Source organism: Kalmanozyma brasiliensis (genome assembly GCF_000497045.1).
Source record: "Kalmanozyma brasiliensis GHG001 unplaced genomic scaffold PSEUBRA_SCAF16, whole genome shotgun sequence".
Lineage (NCBI taxonomy): Eukaryota > Fungi > Basidiomycota > Ustilaginomycetes > Ustilaginales > Kalmanozyma > Kalmanozyma brasiliensis.
This window is the reverse complement of record NW_015961955.1, coordinates 133,578-153,548: the sequence shown is the minus strand read 5'-3', so window position 1 is coordinate 153,548 and position 19,971 is coordinate 133,578. Positions and strand designations below refer to the sequence as shown.

The 19,971-nt window shown below is 59.2% G+C and overlaps 9 protein-coding genes across 9 annotated transcripts; 4 read left to right on the top strand and 5 right to left on the bottom strand.

Moving 5' to 3' along the window:
- Window positions 1-458: 458 nt before the first annotated feature.
- PSEUBRA_001885 (uncharacterized protein) lies at window positions 459-1,110 on the top strand (the record flags this gene model as incomplete). The annotated part of the gene is made up of 2 exons (XM_016435087.1): window positions 459-937; window positions 1,023-1,110. 2 exons carry the CDS (start codon window positions 459-461, stop codon window positions 1,108-1,110), a joined length of 567 nt encoding a protein of 188 aa, XP_016293456.1.
- Window positions 1,111-1,331: 221 nt separating this feature from the next.
- On the bottom strand, window positions 1,332-2,033 carry PSEUBRA_001884 (Histidine triad (HIT) protein; the record flags this gene model as incomplete). Its single annotated transcript, XM_059464733.1, has 3 exons — window positions 1,332-1,532; window positions 1,612-1,673; window positions 1,766-2,033. The coding sequence occupies 3 exons, from the start codon at window positions 2,031-2,033 to the stop codon at window positions 1,332-1,334; spliced, it is 531 nt and encodes a 176-aa protein (XP_059320792.1).
- Window positions 2,034-2,347: 314 nt separating this feature from the next.
- PSEUBRA_001883 (PIG-P) lies at window positions 2,348-3,610 on the top strand (the record flags this gene model as incomplete). Its single annotated transcript, XM_016435083.1, has 1 exon — window positions 2,348-3,610. The coding sequence occupies one exon, from the start codon at window positions 2,348-2,350 to the stop codon at window positions 3,608-3,610; it is 1,263 nt and encodes a 420-aa protein (XP_016293454.1).
- A 178-nt stretch (window positions 3,611-3,788) lies between these two features.
- Window positions 3,789-4,214, bottom strand: PSEUBRA_001882 (uncharacterized protein; the record flags this gene model as incomplete). The annotated part of the gene is made up of 1 exon (XM_059464732.1): window positions 3,789-4,214. One exon carries the CDS (start codon window positions 4,212-4,214, stop codon window positions 3,789-3,791), a length of 426 nt encoding a protein of 141 aa, XP_059321210.1.
- A 614-nt stretch (window positions 4,215-4,828) lies between these two features.
- Window positions 4,829-8,116, bottom strand: PSEUBRA_001881 (uncharacterized protein; the record flags this gene model as incomplete). The annotated part of the gene is made up of 1 exon (XM_016435068.1): window positions 4,829-8,116. The coding sequence occupies one exon, from the start codon at window positions 8,114-8,116 to the stop codon at window positions 4,829-4,831; it is 3,288 nt and encodes a 1,095-aa protein (XP_016293453.1).
- Window positions 8,117-8,605: 489 nt separating this feature from the next.
- On the top strand, window positions 8,606-11,455 carry PSEUBRA_001880 (Vps53-like, N-terminal; the record flags this gene model as incomplete). Its single annotated transcript, XM_016435084.2, has 1 exon — window positions 8,606-11,455. The coding sequence occupies one exon, from the start codon at window positions 8,606-8,608 to the stop codon at window positions 11,453-11,455; it is 2,850 nt and encodes a 949-aa protein (XP_016293452.2).
- A 166-nt stretch (window positions 11,456-11,621) lies between these two features.
- PSEUBRA_001879 (DNA/RNA helicase, DEAD/DEAH box type, N-terminal) lies at window positions 11,622-15,005 on the bottom strand (the record flags this gene model as incomplete). The annotated part of the gene is made up of 1 exon (XM_016435072.1): window positions 11,622-15,005. One exon carries the CDS (start codon window positions 15,003-15,005, stop codon window positions 11,622-11,624), a length of 3,384 nt encoding a protein of 1,127 aa, XP_016293451.1.
- Window positions 15,006-15,438: 433 nt separating this feature from the next.
- PSEUBRA_001878 (ERCC4 domain protein) lies at window positions 15,439-17,835 on the top strand (the record flags this gene model as incomplete). Its single annotated transcript, XM_016435095.2, has 1 exon — window positions 15,439-17,835. One exon carries the CDS (start codon window positions 15,439-15,441, stop codon window positions 17,833-17,835), a length of 2,397 nt encoding a protein of 798 aa, XP_016293450.2.
- A 156-nt stretch (window positions 17,836-17,991) lies between these two features.
- PSEUBRA_001877 (uncharacterized protein) lies at window positions 17,992-18,810 on the bottom strand (the record flags this gene model as incomplete). Its single annotated transcript, XM_016435067.1, has 1 exon — window positions 17,992-18,810. One exon carries the CDS (start codon window positions 18,808-18,810, stop codon window positions 17,992-17,994), a length of 819 nt encoding a protein of 272 aa, XP_016293449.1.
- Window positions 18,811-19,971: the final 1,161 nt, after the last annotated feature.

Sequence of the window (19,971 nt, the reverse complement as noted above, 5' to 3'; positions counted from 1 at the left end):
TGCACTCCCCATTCACGTCTCGACGTGCAAGCACAAGCGTAAGGATGAAGCTGGGTCGATGGAACGATTCTCTGCATACAATCCAACTTGGACAGGGGTCGATCCATAAACACTCATCCGAGCCTGCTCCGTGACCAGCGAGCGCGGTTTCGCCTGAGACCAACACACACGCGTTTTTCGAAATTTGAGCTCGAATCTCGCCAAGCCTAAACCAGACGAAAGGGATCGACACGGCGCAGCTGATTTTCGATTTTGTTAGACCTCATCCAGCTGAAAAACAGCACGAAATTTGATTCTGTCCGTGCGAGAAGACATCTCGCCAGCCCAAATTCGGAGCCGATGGTTGAGTGGAAGCTTGCAATCGGCAGTTCAGCGCCTTGATATCGACCTTCTTTTTGGTACCTTCTCCTCTCCTTCACCCGCGTCATCCACCTCGCATCACCCTCCTCTGGATCAACATGGTCGCCACGCCTTCCGTCAGCATGGCGCTTCGACGCGCGCCCGCGCTCGCCGTCTCGACCGCACCCATCCGATCTCTCCACTCGACTCGCATCGCTCGTGCTGGTGCATCTTCCTCCTCTTCGACCGCAGAAGACTACCCATCCGAGAACTTTGGCGCTCCCATCTGGCGCTGGACCTTCCTCGGTGCCGTTGCCGTCTTTGGCCTCTACCGCATTTCTACCCTCCACGCCGACCCGCACCCCTCGAGAGCCTCGTCCTCGGGCCGTTCCGCACCAGGCAACGAGTCGGAAGACAACCTGCACGTCGAGGGTGAGAAGCCATGGCTCACGCGCTACATCGAAAACTGGACTACGCCCTCGAGCGTCTGGAAGGAGCGCAACGCTAGGCACTTGGAGCTGGTCAAGGAGAAGGCCGAGGAGAGGCTCCTCTTCCAGGACGCAGAACGTCCGCCCGTTCACCGATTGCGTTATACTCAGTGAGTTGCACCTGCAAAAGCGCCGGTTCGATCGGTGTTGCATTTGACTGACCCTCTTGACTTGACTTTCTGTGCTGTATAACAGGATCTTTGAGCAGGCATCGCCTCACGCCGTCGCCCCCGGCTCGCAAGCCGACCTCTCGGATCTCAAGATCAAGCGGGCTTCCGAGTAAATTTCACCTCGACGCATCTAGACCGTTTGGCTCTTGCTATACATCCATCACGAGATCGCAGGTGCAATACATCACGCATTTCCGACCATCGCGAGCCGTATCACACATTTTTCAGGCGGGCTAGCTTGAGGGGCACCACATGATCTCAGTCTCGGCCACACGTTCGCTCGCACAGTGGACGGGTGGTAGCCGCCGCGATGATACACTGGCAGCGAAGGGTATCATAGTTTCGCACTCGGTCCGTTCTTCAACTGTGCTGCCGCTTCTCGTATCTTCTTGGCCAGCTCTTCCGCCTCCTCGTCGTCTAGCTCCTCACGCCCGTGCCCCAGCCCCATCATTGCCAGAGGATTGCTCGATGCTGATTTCTTGGTCTTGTCGTCTTTGCTCGGTCGCATTGCAGCGGGAACGATGTGAAAGTGCACCTGTTGTTTCGAGTCGGATGCAGACTGTGTCAGGCGAGCGGAATCGAACGAGGAAAACATTTGAACTGCATCGACTTACATGAGGCACCAGCTGAGCGTAGATCTGATTCGTGATGACTTGCAGCCTCTCGTCGCCTAGTGCTGTGCATTGGCAAAGGGAAGGCCAGAAAAGAAGAACAGACATCAGTGTGCTGCACACAATACCAAGACTTGAGAGAAAAGCGCTAGCTCACCTTTGCCGATCGCCCTAGTCGTCTGCACCAGCGCATTCGACAACGAAGCCGCCGTCCCCGGCTCGAGATGCGACAGCTGCTGAACGTGCATCTTCGGTATCACGAGCGTGTGGCCCGGTCTCAACGGCAGGATGTCGAGAAAGGCGATGTTGCTCTCGTCCTCGTACACGACAAAGGCAGATGATTTGCCGGCGATGATCTTGCAAAAGGCGCAGTCGTCGGCGAGGTCTTTGCTCGCGTCGAAGCGGGCTAGTGTGTGCGAGGTCATGTCGTGCGAGTTGAAGCCTATGTCTGCTTCGCTATGAGCTGCTTCGTTGTGCTGTATGGCGCGACCTGGATACGGTGAGCTGAAACAGAAGGCGTGTGGCTTGCACGTCGAGATGGACGAGGTAGTCGCTTCGGATCCCGCTTCACTCGAGTAGCCGAACGAGATCTGCATCCCACATTCCAGCTGACACCGTGCGTCTGCATAAATTTCCGCATCCATATTTTACTCCACGTTGCCAAGCTTCTTCATACGCTCCTCCCACCACCCTTTCCTCCTCTTCGACCACCACCATCCTCCCCACCTAACGGCTCACCATGTCGTACTTGGGCACGACCCCTCTCTACGCGCCCGGCCCGAACCCGCGGTCGCCCGCACGTCCCTGGCGATCCGACGACTTCTTCGCCGTAGACGACCGAGTGCGCGGCGGCACGAGCCATTCGCACGCCGCCATCATCCAGTATCCACCCGTTAGCCGCGGCGAACTCGTCTTCTCCGGCTTTCTCGATACGACCACCCTCGGCGGTGCTGGTTTCGCCTCCCAGTCTTCGACCACTCCATTCCCCGTCAAACTCGGGAAGGACGAGTTCGCGGGTTTGCGCTTGGTCGTTCGCAAAGAGGCCAATTGGGAGGAGCCCTCGCCGCCCTCGGACGGGAGCAACCCAGGCGGCGGTTGTGGACCCGTAACCTCGTTTGTGTTCGAGATCAAGACCGAAGAGCCGAAGCGCCGGCCCGATGGGAGAAGGGAGAGCGTCATTGTGTGGGAGTGGGCCTTCTCGATCCCGCAAGACGAGGTGAAGGATGCCAGCCTCAACATGGCCCTCACCAACGACGACTTTTGGGTCTTCGACTCGACGTGGGACGACTTCAAGCCCATGTACCGCGGTCGACCGGTGGATCCTGAGACCGCAGGCGAATTCCTACCTGAAAACACGTTCGAATGGAGCTTCATGGCGCGGAGCAACTTCCAAGCCCAGTCGGGGCCCTTTGCACTGCAGCTCCACAGCCTCAATGCGCTACCCTCCGAAGATCCCCTCCAGTCCTCGGCCCCGCACGCCGCGTCGACGCGAACAAGTCACCCAGAGGCAACCACCATCGAATCGTGGGTGGACGAAAAGTCCGACCAGTCCTTTCGAGGTTCGTTTCGGAGTTCTCCCTCATCTGTAGCACCCCAACAGTCGCAGCCAAGACGGTCGACAGGCGAGTACTATGGCTTTGCGCTGTTCATCTTTGCGACGGTCCTGTGGGTCGGGTGGATCGGCTGGGCTTTGACGCCCGACGAGGTGTTGGAAAGCGTGGGCATTGCGTGGTACCCGAATCGCGAATGGGCGTTCTTGATCCCGGCATGGAGTCTGTTCGCTGTCCTGGCGACCTATGCGGTGTTCATCGGGTTGAATGCGAGGAACACACCGGATCTGGACGAGATCGTTAATGTTACGGACTCGAGCCAGAACGTGCTGCGTATCGACATGGACGCCGACCGCCACCTTTTCGAGGACGAGGAGAAGCTGCAGCAGAGTCTGCGCGACATCTACGATTTGCCGCCAACGTATGTCTCTCGTCAGATGCACCTTTCGTAATCTCAAGTCAGTCATGCTGCTTCGACGTGATACCAGAGTGGGATGTGATGGAATCGGACTGGAGATTACTGACTACAGTGAGGAACGAAACATGGAGAAGGCTGATTGGATCGACTCGAGAATGGAGCGACTCCCCACGTGAGGAGCGCAGTACAGTGCCACGCCAGCTATGATCGAATCAAGAGAACCCAAGTACTTCGTCCAAGACCGATCGGGGTTTCTTGACTTCTGCGGCGATAGCCATCTCGATGGCATTTTCGAGATTTCCCAGAGCCACGGTGGAATGAGGAAGGTCGCCCAGCACCTCGATGAATTTCTTGGCCTTCAGAGGCGGCATGGTCTGAAGGTCCGAGACGTCCCTGAGCGTGTTGAGGCGCAAGACGCCGTTGATCTCGTCGAGCTTCTGGGCCAATTTGGCGAGTGACTTGAGAATCTGCTTCTGGGCCTGGAGTTGCTCCTGCTGGATCTGGACGAGCTTCTCCTGGGTCTTGACGAGGTGTATCACGGTGCACGCGCAAATCGTGTCTTCGTCAGAGTCGGCGGCGATGGTCTGCGACGAGTTCGAGCGAGACTTTTTAGCCGGCTGAGCGACGGTAGGGTACATCTTGAGCCGCGGTTCTGCGGAGACCGAAGGCGATGAGCAGAAGAGAAAGAGGCAAGGTAGTTGCGAGATGCAAAGTTGCTTCGAGTCTGAGGGTATCGCAAAGGGCAAGGTGTTGCGAGTAAGCCAGGTGTGGCTCAAGTCTTTGCGTGTGTCGAGGCTTGCGGGAGCTAGATGGCAGCTAGGGGGGTCGTTGCGAGTGAGGGATGGATGAAGCTTGAAGTCAAGCGTCGAAAAGCTGCGACCGATACAGTATATCGAACACGAATGATGGCTGAGTCGACTCTACTGGCTCAGCTGGCTGAGTTTGCCGTCTCGTGTGACCATCAAAGAAGAACGGAAGCGCAGCCTCCACCGAGGGCGAAAGCTTGGGCTTCTTGTTGCGTGGCCTGAATTGTGACTGACGACTGGCGACGCATATGTGGACAGACTCTTGACGTGAGGCAAAGCGGCGAAGCAGCAGTGTCGGAGACCCGCCGAAGCTGCTGCGGAAGAGCCGGAAAGCATTCTCACGCTCAGCAGCAAGCTCGACCTTAGCATCACACTTTGCTAGAGTCACATTTTACACCCGCGCTCAAGTCGTCTGCGAAGGGTATTGGTATTCAATTAGGCTGGATCTATCGGAAGAAGGTCCTCGCCATGGGACCAGGCTTGACCTTCATCGATCCCCTCGGCTTCGCCTTGCTCTTCTGCTTCTTCGCCTTCTGCTGCTGCTGCGCTGCGGCTCCCTCGATGGAAAAGTCGGGCAGCTCCACCTGCTCGTCCTCCTCGTCGTACATCCATCCTCTGCGCAACGAGTCGTGTTCGTCCTCGTACACCAGCCCCGTTGGTGTTTCGGCAACAGCAACCAGGTGGCCATTCTTGCGCGTCGGTGGCAGCAGACCTTTCGCTATGGGCGTGGTGAGCGTCACATCCTCAGGAGCATGGACCCGCAGTGCACCGGAGTAGCGCGATTTGCCCTTGTTGCGCGGTCGCATCGAGACGAGCGGCGTCGAGTGGACGTGCTGGTCAAACGCGCCGTGATGCAGGGCAGGCACGTGTGAGGTTTCGTCCGTCGCAGTCCAATCGGCCAGCCCAAACGGCGAAGGTGAAGGAAGAGCGCCGTCCAGGAGGAGGTGAGCATTCGGTGTCTCGAGGTTGGAAAAGTCGGCGATGGAGGGAAGTGGCGGCGTCGAGGCGCGGACGAGCTCAGAGACGCGACGAGCTTTGATGCCGAGCGAAGAGGTGGCAAGGCTTGGACGTCGGCTTCCTGCTTCCTTGGCGGCAGCGGCGGCGTCGATGGGTGTTGCAGCTGGATTCGAGTCCGATCTCGGGATGTTCGAAGGAAGCGGGATCGAAGATGGCTGAGAGGGAGCTTTGCGCAGGGCTCCACTGTTGACGAGCGTATGACGAGGGCGGTTGCGTCGAACTGCCGCTTCTCCGTGGCTGAATGTGATTCCATCCTCGTCGATCTCGGCACCAATTTCTGTGGCAGACGGCAGAGGCAGCAAAGTGTCGTCTTCCATCTCGTTCTCCTCGTCCGCTGCTACCTGGCGGTCCTCAGTCACGTGCACAGAGAGATTGCCGTACGAGCGTCTCTTCTTGGGCGACAGTCCAGTGTCGACCGGCAAGGGCGGGTGTGATGCCACCTCACACGTCTCTTCAACGACTTCAGCGCGTCGTGGCAGTTCCTCCGTGGAGAGCGTCTTCTGCAGCTCGGGCTGGAGCGGCGTGGCGGTGAATCGAGGACCTTGCACAGAGAACGGCGTCTTGCTCGTGCTGGCTGGGAAGTTGGACTGGATGGGTGTCGACACCGACGACGGCAGCGGGTTGATTCTGGCTGCCTTCGCCTGCATGGTTCTCTGCTGCGGCTCCATCGATCCCGAGACCTGCCTCAATAGCCCGTCGTGATCGGTCGTCCTCAGCACCCTCGTCACCTCCGCCCTGGGTCGCTGGCTCAACGGCACATCGACCGCCTTGTAGCTTCCCAGCTCCCGCTGCATGATCCTGTTCTCCTCCTCCATTCTTTCCAGCTGCAGCCTCAAGCCGACATTCTCCTGCTTGACGTCGTCCAGCTCGTGTCGCACACGGTCCATGTACATGATCTTCTGATGCGGGTTGTTGTGGCTGAGCAGCTCCGAGTTGAGTGCCGACAGGGTCGCCTTCTCCTCCTCGGCGAGGGCATTGCGTTCGAGCAGATGCTTCGCCTGATCGGCGAGCTCGTTGTAGAGCGTCTCGTAGTGCTCTGCTTGGTCGAGAAGCGCTGCCATACGATCGCGTTCATCCCGCCACGCCTTTTCGGCGACCCTTGCGTTCTGCAGAGAAGCGGTCAGGGAGCGAGATGCTTCAACTTGGGCTTGTGCCTCTTTGCGAGCGGCCGCGGCTTCTTCTTGGGCAGTGGCGAGCTTCTTGCGAAGAGGCTCGAGCTCTGCGAGCTGTGCGACGAGACTGTCGACTTCGTGTGTCTTGGCAGCGACAGAGGTCTCGAGCGTGGCGACGTGAGTGCGTGCTGCAGCGAGCGCTTCTTCAGCCGCCTTGGCTTCGGTCGAGCGCGAAAGGTACCGGGTTTGCAGATCGGCGGTCTCTTCTTCAAGTAGCGTGTTGCGAGTGCGAAGATCCTCCAAGTCCGCCCGGAGAAGGGCAGTCGATGCGTCGTCCGAGTCGAGAGCGGTGGTGATGCCGGAGAGATCGCCAAAGCTGCTGCTGGTTCCGATGCCGTTCTGCCGCTGCTCCTCCTGCTGCTCAATGAGCAGAGAAGCCAGCTGTCGTTCGGCGCAGAGCTCCTCTGTGATGCTGGCGAGGTCGACCTGAAGAGCAGAGACGAGCTGCTTGGCGGAATCGCGATCGCTTTGAACCTGCTTGACGACGGCCACGAGCTCGCGAATGTGTGCTTCCCGTTCGTCTGCCAGCGTCTCGAGCTTGATGCGCTTGATAGCGTTGCTGTGCCATTTCGACCTCAATGCGGCCTTGTCGGAAGTGGATTGTTGCTGCACAGCGTCGTTGTGCTGGGAGACCGCTTTGGCGACCATGGCGAGGTTATGTGCGTGCTGCTGCTCGATGAGGTCCATGTCTTCCATGAGCTCGTCGATCTGGGACTCGAGCTCGGAACGCATTGCCTGGATCGCTGCCTGCTGCTCGTGGGCCGAGCGTGCTGCCTGGCTGGTCTTGCCCTCAATCTCGGCCTGCAGCTCTTGGATCTTGGCGGTGAGCTCGTTTTCGATCTTGCGGGCGTACTTCTGCGCGTCGATGGCGACTATCTTGTCCGATTCGACATGCGACTGCAGCTGCTCGATCAAGCTCTGCTTCTCCTTGAGAATGTCGTGCGAGGCAGTCCCCTGTAATCGGAGATGCTCAAGCTCCTTCTCGGCGGCGGCACATCTCGTCTGATACTCCTGCGCTTTTGCCTGCTCACTCGTAAGGATGTGTCTGGCGGCAGCAAGATCATGTTTGCGCTTCTCCTCCTCTCTCCTCAGCTTCTCGGTGAGTTCGTCAATCTCCTTCTGTCGTCGTGACTTTGACTCTTCGTGCACCTTGTGCAGCTCCCCTAGCCGGGACTGAAGCTCTGTCAGCTTGCTGTTCTTCTCCTTGAGCGAAGCGTGCGACTTTTCCCACTTCTCGATGCTGTGTTTGAGCTTGGCTTCTCGTTGTGCTGCGAGTCGCAGCTCGGTTTGAAGGTCTCCTAGCTCGTTCTGGACGGTGACCTTTTCATGTTGCAGGTCGGCGATCTTTGCTTCTGCTCTGGTGAGACGGTCTTCGATCTTGATCTGCGTCTTGATGGTCTGGATGGGAGCATTGGTGGGAGCGGCGGTCGGGATGACATTGGACTTTGTGCTAGGTCCCAGAGGTCGGCGAACGACGCTGATATGAGGAGGCGGTGCTGCTGCCGCGGCCACAGGTGCCGACTCGCTGAGCGGTCTGCGTGACATGATGATCGATGGACCCGGGTTGAGGCCCTGCTCTAGGAGCGCGTTGGTTTGTGAGATGCTCTGCGTGCAGTGGGTCGAGATGATGGTGGTGAGGGAAATGGACGTCCAGATAGGTTTCGGATCCGAGACGTTTCAGCACTATGGTCGAGCAAGGTCAATATCGGACCCTGTCGAGCGTCCCTCTATGCAGCATGACTTTCTCTCTCTCTCGCTTTGAGTCAACAACGTCCAACTGCGCCAATTCAGACCAACACTCGCACGCGTGGGACGGTCACGTGTTTTAGCCAATGCTGCGTTCCGGTCTAACAATTTCGAAAATGGGCTGCACCCTGGCTGCGCCTTGACCAGTCAGTGCTGCACCGCACTCTTCGCATCCTCACCTTCCACCCTCCCATCTATTCGATCAAGCTTCGTATCGCTCCTCGCAGCTTCGGAAACGAATTGCGGCCATTGCCCGAGCGCTGAGGAAAGAAAGGGGCAGCGGAATCGATGGCCAGCGCCATGCCGGACCCAACGCTGGACGAAGCGACAATATCCAGAGCAGCTTCACCACCGCCGCCGCCACTGCCATCCAAAGGGACAGAACTCACGCAGGATGTTGCCCTTCAGATCGATCACATCCTGTCGTCAGAGAAGCAGCAGCAGCCGTCCAAGGGCACCGATATTTCCTCTTTCAGTCTCGCCGATCGTTCCTCCCTCGAATCGCAACTCGATCAGCTCCTCACCTCTTCGAGAGCGCAAGATGAGCCGCTCAGCCTCGCCTCGATCGATCGCGTCCAGGCGGTGCTCCGCTCGCAAATCCGCTCGTGCCAGCAACAGATCGCGCGGCTCACCGCAGAGCTTGAGGCCGAGATCGATACCAATCGCATGACCCAAGTGCAGCAGGCTATCGCAGCCCTCCTCGAGCAGCTCCTCTTGATCAGAGAGAAAGCACGCCAGTCAGAAAACGTGGTCAAAGAGATCACACGAGATATTCGAAGTCTTGACATCGCCAAACGCAATGTCGTTTCTAGCATGACCGCCCTCAAGCGGCTCCAGATGCTGGTCAACGGCGTCGACCAACTTCAGCGCCTCGCCGAGACTAAAAGGTACAGGGAAGCCGCTTCATCGCTGCAGGCGGTCCGATCCCTTCTCGACTTCTTCCAGTCCTACCGCGGCGTTGAGCGTATCGCCGCTGCATGGAAGCAGGTCAACGAATTGCAGAACAGTCTGCGCACCATCATCATGAAGGACTACGAGAACTTCTTCTTGCACGATCCCAACCGCTCGATCCGTTCCACGAATCTTCCAGAATCCGCCCTCGTCATCGATGCGATCGGCGCCGAGGCCAAGACAGCCCTGCTCGACTGGTACTGCTCGCTCCAGCTGCGCGAGTATCGTCGCATCTTCCGAGCCACAGACGAGGCGGGTCAGCTCGACAACGTCTCACGGCGATTTGCATGGTTCAGACGCGTGCTCAAGGTCCACGAGGAAGAGCACGCACCCGCCTTTCCAGATTCGTGGAAAGCAGAACGATGGCTTGTGCGTCGTTTCGCCGATGTCACCAAGGAGGATCTTCGCAGCGTGCTCATTCGTGAGCAGTCCCGTCTCAACGTATCGACCCTCATGGACGCTCTCAATTCGACGTTGGAGTTTGAAGCAACGATGAGCCGTCGCTACAACACGTCGTTCGAGGATCTGATCGCGCCACCGTCGTCCGCCAACACGGCTGCCGCGCCACCACAATCGCAAACGCAAACGCTCTCGACCGTCTTCGACCCCTATCTGGGCGTCTTTGTCGAAGCTCAGGACCGAGCACTCTCTGAAATGTTCGTGCAGTACCGACAGCAAGGCGCGAGAATGTCACAAGACGGCTTCGGCGCTGAAGCGTCCCACGGCGCTCAAGCGTTCGGCGGTGATGGTGCGGGCGCCGACGGTCCTAGCGGGTCCAGCGGCAGCAGCACAGTGCTACCCTCCTCGACCGAGCTCTTCTACTTTTACCGGCAAACACTCGAGCAATGCGCGCGGCTGTCCAACAAAGAGCCCTTTCGCGACCTATACGAAGTGTACCGCAAGTGGCTTCGCGTCTACGCCGAGGACGTCCTGCGTTCCGCTCTGGTACGCCACGAGCCCATTCGGCGCTCTATCGACGTGCGTCCCAACATCGCCGACATCCAGCGATGGTGTCTCGTGCTCAACACAGCCGAATACTGCAGCAGCACCTCGAGCCAGCTCGAAGAGAAACTGCGGGAGAAGATCCACCCGGGTTTCCGAGATGCGATCAATCTCGACGAGGAGCGCGAGATTTTTACGACGCTCATCTCGTATGCGGTGCAGACGCTGGCGCGGGAGCTCGAATTGTGTTCGGAGCCGATCTGGACATCGATGTTGCGACCCGCAGTGCCGTGGTCCCAGCTACAGCCCCGGTCGCAGGGTGGCGGAAGCGGCAAGTCGCAGTACGTGATGGACATGGCGAGTCTGCTCGAGCAGGTGGGTGTCGTGGTGCGGCAGGATGTGGAGAACAAGCGGTATGTGCGCAGCTGGTGCGACAAGGTGGTGGGGATGATGGCGGCCAAGTTCCTGCAGGGCTTGGTGCGGTTGCGACCTCTGACGCAGGGCATGGCGGAGCAGTTGCTTTTGGATGCGGCCGAGCTGAAGAAGAGCTTGGTGGAACTGCCGCGATACAACATGGAGGATCTGGGCGTGGCCCCCGACGGCAGCACCAACGCTACCGAGGCAAGCCTGTCGCACTGGGCACCCGCACCTTCGGCGGCGCAAACAGCCCTCTCGACGCAAGCCGCCTCGTACGTTCGCTACGTGCACCGGCTCACCGACCGCATCGACACACTTCTCCGTGTCGTCCTTGCGCCCGTAGACATCGACCGAGCTGCACCCGACACCGCCGGTCAGGACCTCATCCACACCTACATCGCCCTCATCGCCGACCGCTCCTTTTCCAACTTTCAAAAGATCCTCGACCTCAAAGGCGTCCGCAAGGTGGACCAGAACGGTCTGCTGGATCGCTTCCTCTCGACCACCACGACCATCGCGGAGCTCGGGGACCAGAGCTTCCTCAGCCAGCTCGACATGGATCCGCCCCCGCAGCCCATCCTTGCCTCGCCGTTCAGCGCCGCCACACCGAGCTTCCTGGACAGCAACGCGAGGAGGGACAGCAATACGGCAGGACAGCCGTATAGGAACAATTCGCTCTTCGGTCCGGACAGTTTGAAGAGTCCGACGTTGCAGAGTGGGTTCGAGGCGCAGAGCGGGGCGCAGGGTGGAGCGGGTAGGGCGTTTAGCGACTTGAGGAAGTTCGGAAACTTCTTTGGCGCTGCGTTGGGGAGGAAGGACGGGCGGTAGGGCACGATGCGGAATGGAAAAGGATTGCTCATCACGATGTGAGCCACTCAAATGTGGTCCAGTGTGTGTGTGCGAAGTGCGATTGAGATTGCAAGTGGGCAAGTGCAAAGTGTGGCAAAGTGTGGCAAAGTGTGGCATGGTGAGCAGCAGCGGAACCAGCTGACGATCACCTCCTGCCACCTCGTCCACCTCCCCTACCACCACCGCGTCCACCTCCCCTGCCAGCACTTCCACCACCACGTCCACCGCCTCGTCCACCTCTGCCACCACCCCTCCCACCACCCCTCCCGCCCTTCCCATCCTTCCTGCTCGGCCTAGCATTCTTCTCCCTCCTCTTCTGCATCAACTCCCTATCCTTCTGAATCTCCCTCGCGCTCTTGACCTCATCCTTCGCCGCCTGTCTCTTGTGCTGACCCGGTCTTCCCTTACCAAACGTCTCCGCTTTGGGCGGCGTAATCTTATTATGCCTGAACTTCTTTCCAACATCCTCTCTGAGTCCTGTAGACCGCTCCACCTCGCCCGTTCGGGGCACATCCACCCGTTTCTCCCGCTTCCACTCCTCGTATCGGCCCGACCGAAAACTCGCCGGCAACCGAACACCCGATTCGGTGCGAATCATCTTCTTGTTGTCCGCACCCACCGTGCCTTGGATGAACTTCTTCTTTTTGGAATCCCAGCGTGTGACGTTGGGTCGTTGAGATTGCGTGCCGAGCGTAGCGTCGTCCCCGGCCAGGTCGAACGAGGCGGACGTGGCAGCTTGCACGAACGAGTCGATGCCGTTGGAGGAAGGGTTGTTGAGCGAGTAGCCGCGTTCCGAGGCGGAGTTGGGTGCGGAGTAGGAGAGGTAGATCGCCGGGTCGCGGTAGGAGCCTGGGGCGGGCTTTGTGCGGGTGCGCTTGATGGGCGGGGCGGCAGACTCAGTGTCGGACTCGGCCTCCGAGTCGACGGTGGCGAGGGTCTTAGGCTTGTGAGAGGAGCCAGTATCAAAAGCGGCCAGGATGGACGCTTCATCGGCTGCCTCGAGATCCACCGTCTCGCCCTCCTCCTCCTCCACCGTCTTCTTGCCCTTCTTTCGAGGAGCAGCCTCAGCCATCTCTTCGTCATCGGACAAGCCACCCTCCATAGCCCGCTTCCTCGCCTCCAACGCCTCGGCCCGTTTGGCTTTCACATCCATCGTCGCCCGCCTGCTCCGCATCAACGCACCCATCGGCGTCGCATCGCCCCTCGCCCCGATCTCAAACACCGTCTCTTGCGGCCGGAACGCGTTGACCTTGGCCAGCAGCTCCGCCCTCTTCGCCGCCTCCTCCGCGCCCTTGCCCTTTACCACACTCGGAACCGACTCGCTCTTGGTCGCACTGAACCCATACACCGCCGGTCGAAGCACGACGTCGTGCACAGCCATCTCCTCCAACGGCGAGCCCGCGAGCGTCCACTCGGGCACCTCACCCTCCTTGCCCGCAGCCGTCCGGACGTTGATCTGCTCGATACTCCCCAGCTTGATCATCTCCTTCGCCCGCCGGTGCGATTCCTGCGAAGCCTTGGCGATCGACTTTTCGTACTTTTGTTGGGCTCGGTCGGCGACGGCGCGCAGCGCGGGGAAGTCGTGTGCGGTCGAGCTGGTGGTGTTTGTGAGCGAGGAGTGGATGAATTCCGTCTCGAGGTCAAGGGGTTCACGTGGGAAGGTGCCGAGGACGAGCGACTCGTGCAGGTTGAGCGGCTCGGTGTCGGCGAGAGTAGCGACGGCTGTGTGGGACGAAATCAGCGGTCGAGCGAGGAACAGCTGCAGATCGCATAGATAGGGCAGCTCGGCATTGGTACACATGCTCCAGGCCCAACCGTTGCGACCCGCACGCGCGGTTCGGCCCACTCGGTGCACGAACGTCCGCGGCTGAGGAGGAAAATCGAAGTTGACGACGTGCTCGAGGACGGGTAGATCGATACCACGGGCAGCGACGTCCGTGACGATGAGCAGGCTCGTCTGCCCGCGTCGGAATCGCGACATCTGAATCCCACGCGTCGCCTGGTCGAGCGACGAGTAGATGTGCGAACATGCGTAGCCGGTTGTTGAGAGCAGAAGGAGGAGGTACTCGACGTGATGCTTGGTGGCGCAAAAGATGATGGTCTGGTGAGGGAGCAGCTCGAGTGCGCCTCCGGGCCCGCCACGTTTGCGTTTGAGATCTTTGCCTTTGGAGAACTTGGACTTGCCTTTGAAGTCGGATTTGCGGTTGCCGACACGACGGTGGGTGCCGGCGCCGTCGTCGTCCACTTCCTCGTTGAAGGCAGCTTCCTCGTCGAGATCGGGTTCAGCCTGCTCGCCGAGGGGCACACCGATGACGTCTCGAAGCAGGAGCAAGAGCGCAGCTTCCTTTTCGGAGGGCTTGACGCTGAAGAAGGCCATGCGGAGGTCGGCGCTGATCTTGCTGTCGGCATCGAGACGGACGAGCTTGGGATTGGCTTGCAGACCGGCTTTGGCGAATTCGACGAGCTTCTTGGGCAGCGTAGCACTGAACAGCAGGGTTTGGCGGGTGGGCGGCAGACGCAAGAGCATCTCTTCCAATTGCTCGGCAAAACCCATTTCGAAGAGTCGATCTGCTTCGTCGAACACGACGTACTCGACGGCTTTCAGGTCCAGATTCATCTCGACGGTGAGATGGAGCATTCGACCCGGGGTGGCAATGACGATGTCCGGGTTGTTGGACATGAGTGCGAACTGCTCGTCGAGCGATTCTCCACCTACAATCATGGCCCAACGGATGGCCTCGCCGCGACTGTCCTGACCTTCGCTCGCATCTGCCTTCCATCCTCGCGCGATCTCCTTTCCTACACGAAGAATCTGTACCGCCAACTCGCGCGACGGGCAGAGAATGAGACTCTTGATACCGAACGTGCGCGAGTGACGACCATTGAGACGGTTGATGAGCGGAATGAGGTAGGCGAGCGTCTTTCCGGAACCGGTGCGGGCCATGCCGACGACGTCTCTGGGAGGTTGAGCCATGATAGCGGGGATGGCTTGGCGCTGAATGGGTGTGGGAGTGGTGAAGCCGCGGATGAGGAGCGATCGGAGCAGCGATGGATGCAGGCCCATGCTCTGGAAGGATCCACCGCCGGTGACAACGCCGGAGCCGAGTTTATTCTTGCCCTTGTTTTTGCCGGAGAGGGCTTGCTTGGCGACTTCGACGCCAGCCCTGACGTTGGCCTGCTGCATGATGGAGGCGATGAAGCGGGCGTCATCGTCGTCGGCGTCCTTGGCAGGGGCGCGGGCTGCATAGGCCTTCTGTGCTGCTTTCTGGGATGCGGAGAGGGCAGTGGAAGGAGCGGGAGCAGGAGCAGGGTCGGAGCCGGCGAGAAGAGAAGAGGCGATATCGAAGCCATCATCGCCCATGTCCCCGTCGTCGTCGTCGCTGTCTCGGGCGGGCTTCTTGGCTCGCTTGACAGGTTTGCTGGACGAAGCGGTGGCGTTGGTGCGTGTGCTCTTGGCCTTGGGCGGGATGGGACGAGGCGCAACGTCATCCTCGCCATCTGAGGCGAGAAAGTCGATGGTCTTTGCCATCTTCGCTTTCCTGTGTTTGCTGTACAGCTGTGGTTGATGGAAAGGAAGAGAGCTGTTCAACACCGAGGAAGAACAAGCTCAGCATCCGGCTTTCAGGCTGCGTATGTGATTTTTGAGAAGAAAAGCCAAATTTTGAGAGAAAAGTGATTTTGGACCCTTTTTGTTGAGGTCACGTGCTGAGAAGAACGCCTCCACCAAAGCGTGGTGGCTGAGTGTTGCTCTCAGAGACTGCTCTCAAGCCACTTTCCGCGACGCGCACAAGCTTGTGCTGAGCATCCTCATCGTTTGGCTTCGAGGTCCGCAGCCCTTTGTGTCACCTCCCTCATCGACGGCAGCATTCGTTCCCAGCGCTGGACTGAGCCGCAGCACCGCGTCGCATCAACACGGACGCTCGCAATGCTGCTTGCCGGTGCAGCTGTTCACATCGTCAACCATGGTCGGCGCCATTTGGATCGACAGTGGCTCCGATAGTGACACCGAGGCTGCCTCAGGCAGTCGTCGTCGACAGCGGCGCTCGCAGGATGGAGCTGCCGTAGCTGGTCCCTCTCGACTTGATGCGCCTCACCCGCAGCGCAGGTCGCCTCGACGTGCAGCAGCGGCGCCTCCCTCCTCCGCCTCCATCATCGCATTGTCCTCCTCGCAGGACCCGCATCCACCAGCAGCAGCCAAGAAGAAGCGACCCGCTGCTGCCACAGCAAAAGCCATCGAGACCTCCAGTCGACTCGATACAGACGACGTTGAGCCTACTCCAGGCCGACGCATGGTCCAGCTTCTCGCCGACCCCTCTCCAGACACTTCCCTGCCCAGCTTCCGCGATCTTCTCCGCCAACACAAATCACGCACCACCGTCGTAGCTTCCGCCAAACCCTCTATACCCAACGACAACGCTGCATTCTCCGTCATAGCTGGAACATCCCGTGTTGCACCACCGACCAACCGAGCAGGCTCGCTCCGGCGCACCGCCTCCCAACCCGCCGCATCCAGCTCGCAAGAACAACCCACTTCATCTCATTTCCGTGCATCTGTGCGCAGAGCCAAGGCGCAAGCAGAGATCATCGAGATCGGATCCGACTCGATCTTTGATGAAGTGGATACGCCGCTCGTTTTGCAAACTTCGTCTCCCATCCGCTCCCAATTCAGCGCTCGGCATCAGCTGACTTCGAGTCAACCACTACCGCTTTCGCCACCGCGACACAGCAGAGTGGGCGAAACGAGAGCATCGCGACAGCTGCTACGAGCGGATTCAGCTCCGATCGTGATTCTGTCCAGCAGCCCACCGCCACCAAGCTTGCCAAGGGCTAGCCAGAGGTCGGTTGGCCAGCGAATCGAGGATATAGCCGAAGAGGGGGAGGGTCTGCCAGACCTACCGCCGTCGAGCTTTCCCTTTGACGATCCGCCACCGAGCCCGCCTTTCTCGCCCATCGACGAGCCGCTTCAGGATCTCGAGGGATCGCCCTCGCTCAAGAGACGGGCTGCCGAGTCGATGCCAGGGACGCCGAAACGAGTGAAATCGATGCACCGCGGAGGATCTCTCCTCGACGCGCTGGACAGCCTGTACGGCGTCGAAGACAGCACAATGCCGAACCTCAATCCGCCCTCGGATGGCGACTATCCGAGCCCCACAAAGGGCAAATCCAAATCATCCCCATCCAAAGCGGCCAAAGCAGCCGCCTCGAGGCTCGCCCGCGAAGCCAAAGCCCGCGAGCGGGAAGCGCTCAAAGCAGCCAAACAGCGCGCTGCGGCGGAGAAGAAACGTTTTCTGGAAGTCAACCGCCTCCGCACGTCCAAGAGCGACACGATGCGCGAACTCATCGTCGATCTCGACCGTACGCTTTTTGCGTCTGGCCAACCGTTTGCGGGGTGTCAGGAGTCCGTCACTGCCCGCTTCCAAGAAGAAGGAGCCAGTGTCAACATGTGTGATGGCGTGGTGGCTCCTCCTCTGGTGCGGTTTAGGCGGAAGGTCAGGGCGCAGTGGGATAAGGAGAGACGGCATTGGGTGCCACTAGACAAGGAGGAGGTGAGGAGGGAGCCCATGGTGATTGTCTACATCGACGCAAAGGAGGTTGTGCAGTTGGTTGGGGAAGGGGCAGGGTTGGAGAGTTGGTATGGCGATCTGAAGCGAAGGTTGCAAGCGATGGACGGGGAGGATCCGCAGGTGTTTTTGATCTGTCAAGGGCTGGTCAAGTATTATGCGAGGCTGAAGGCTAACGAGAACCGAGCGTATACGGCGCGCATTCGACAGCAGCTCGCGGACAACCAGCCGGCGGATGAACCGACCACCTCGACAGCGCGTCGCAAAGCACCTCCGCCCACCACCACCACGACGGTGCCACCTCAAGCAACGGTGGAACGCAGTCTACTGCAGCTCAAGCTGGTGCACAGATGCTACGTCATTCACGCCGCCTCGCTCGTCGACGGCATCGAATGGCTCCACCAGCTCACCTCGGATCTCTCGCTCAAACCGTACAAATCGTTGCGCGATACGCATCTTTCCTTTGCCGTCGACATGGGTCGCAACACCACCTCGTCCTCCTCCGCAGCTGTATACGGGATGATGCTCCAACAGATCCCCAGGGTCACACCGGCTATCGCGGGGAGCATCACGACGATTTATCCTTCGTTGAACGCGCTGCTCAGCGCATATGGACGGTGCGCGGACGAAGCGGAGGAGAGAGGCTTGTTGAGCGGCGTACAGGTGCAGAGCAATAAGGACGGCACGGAGCGCAGGGGCAATCGGACGAACTTAGGGTTGCAGCTCAGTAAGAGGATTCATGCCGTCGTGCGGGGCAGGAATGCCGAGCTGCTGGTGAGCAATCCGACCAAGGATTGAAAGGTGCTGTATCTACGATTCGAAATCAAATGCGCTGATTCACAGAGAGGTGGGGAGATAGGATGCTATGGTATCATTGCAGAGCGAGAAGCTTATGAACATGATGGGTGGTCGATGAGATTTGGAGTGAAGAGAATGAAAGGCAGGCGAGACGCATCAACCGACGAGAGGGGCGCGCTCCTCGTCGGTCACAGCGGTCCGGTTCCTGTTGGTGAAAATGGACAGCACGGCCCGGAGCACAGCAATGAGGCTGATGATGAAGAAGACCAGCGCGGACCAGTGGATGAACTTGCTGCTGGTCTGGTGTTGGAAGATGGCGAGCAAGCTCAGACTGATGACGAGCGCACCGGCGACGTCGCCCTCCGAGTACCACACGTAGCCGGCGGCGGTGGACTCGAGGAAGAGGAGCGAGAGGAAGACGACCACTTTGGTGATGATACCCGCCTTGTGGGTGAGCGCATTGACGCCAAACGCCTCGAAGCCCTGCACAAAGAGCAGCACGACGACAAAGCCGTGGTAGAGGCTGAAGGGGAGGTGGACGAAGAGCGTATCGGCCAAGTTGTTGGCCGTGTGGTGCACCTTAAGCGAGCGGTAGCAGTGCGAGACGGTTCCGGCGATGAGGAGCATCACGATGAATGCCAGGATGGCGTAGATGCGATCGTGGTGCGCATTGACCTGAGCCGAGATGAGACCCGAGTAGATGGCGTTGAGGATGCACAGACCGGGGAAGCGCCAGCCGATGCCGTGCACGACGTGGGTCGAGCCAGAGTCGGTAAACTGGTAGACGACCATGCCGAGGAAGAGGAAGTGGATGAAGGGCCAGACGCCAAAGATCCAGCGCTCGGGGGTGAGGTAGGTCTCCTGCACGTAGGGATTGGCCCCCACGCCGAGCTGCGAGTAGACATTGCCCGTGGTGAAGAACACGTAGGCGACAATGTTGGCCACCTTGAGGAGGAGGTCGTCGTTCCACGCCATTTTGAAGAGGATGAGAGGGGTTGCTTGAGAGAACGAGTTGAAACAAGGTGCAGTGAGTACTTGCGGATGTCGTGGTTCAGGATGAAGGAGTGACAGCGGAGGCTATATGAGTGAAGCTGTCCAGTCGCCAGGGTCGAGGGTCGTGACTTGCGAGGTCTCATCGCGCTCACTCATTTGCGTGTCTGTGCCCAGAAACTCAGCTCCGAGTCGCAGCAGCAGCAGACCCTCTCGAGCTTTTTTGGCTTTGGCCTGCAAGCGGGCTCGGTTGAGAGTCACGCGGCGCTGCAAAGTGGAGCAAATTTCGCGTCGGATGTGACGGGTGCCAGGCAGAAGAGCAGCCCAAAGTCAAAAAAGCACGCACGCACGGTGACGCAGTCCAAGCCACGCCATGCTTCGAGCTCAGCCAGCCAGCCGGCCAGCCAGCAAAAGGCACAGCAGTCAAGCTTCATCGTCCGAAGCGCTTTTGTTTCCTATCGAGCCTTCCCAATCGAAGCTCTATCCTTTGAGGTGGGCTATTCTAGGATGCTGAGCTTCGTCGTGGCGGTGATATAGGTACGACCCTTTCCAGCCTTCCGAGCAAGCGTGGCTTGTGAGTGCGTCGAAGGAGGGAGACGGCCTTGTGGTCAATGGACAAGTCGACGCTCGGTGACACAGGTCACACGACCTCGACAGTCTCTTACTGTGGAACCTCATGCGACAAGGTTCTGCGCCGCACAATCAGCGTCTCTCTCTCTCGGTGGACTTGACCGACGGCCGAGAGCAGACACGTCAGGCACTTGCTGTGTCCATCTCTGGTCAAGTCTGAGGTGCAGGAGTATGTTCAATACATAGTGTCGTAGTCTAGCTTGCAAGACACAACGGGCCCATAGCGATGGCCTCCTCGAAAGGGAGGTCGACTGAGAACTGAGATCAGAAGAGCTCGTCGTGGCCCAAGTGAGCAGGGCGAAGACTTCGAATTAATTTAGCGTTGTTACATCTTCTTCTTATATGTTTGGGTAAAAATGGCATTCGAACTTGCTGACGGCCAGGCGTCGGACAAGACCGAATTCTCGGAAGCATGGTCATGCTGCAGTGCGATAGATATGGTCCGTAAAAGACTCCTGTGCATTGTGCACAGACAGTCAATGAGCTACACGCGGACCATGCTCCACCCTTTGGCAC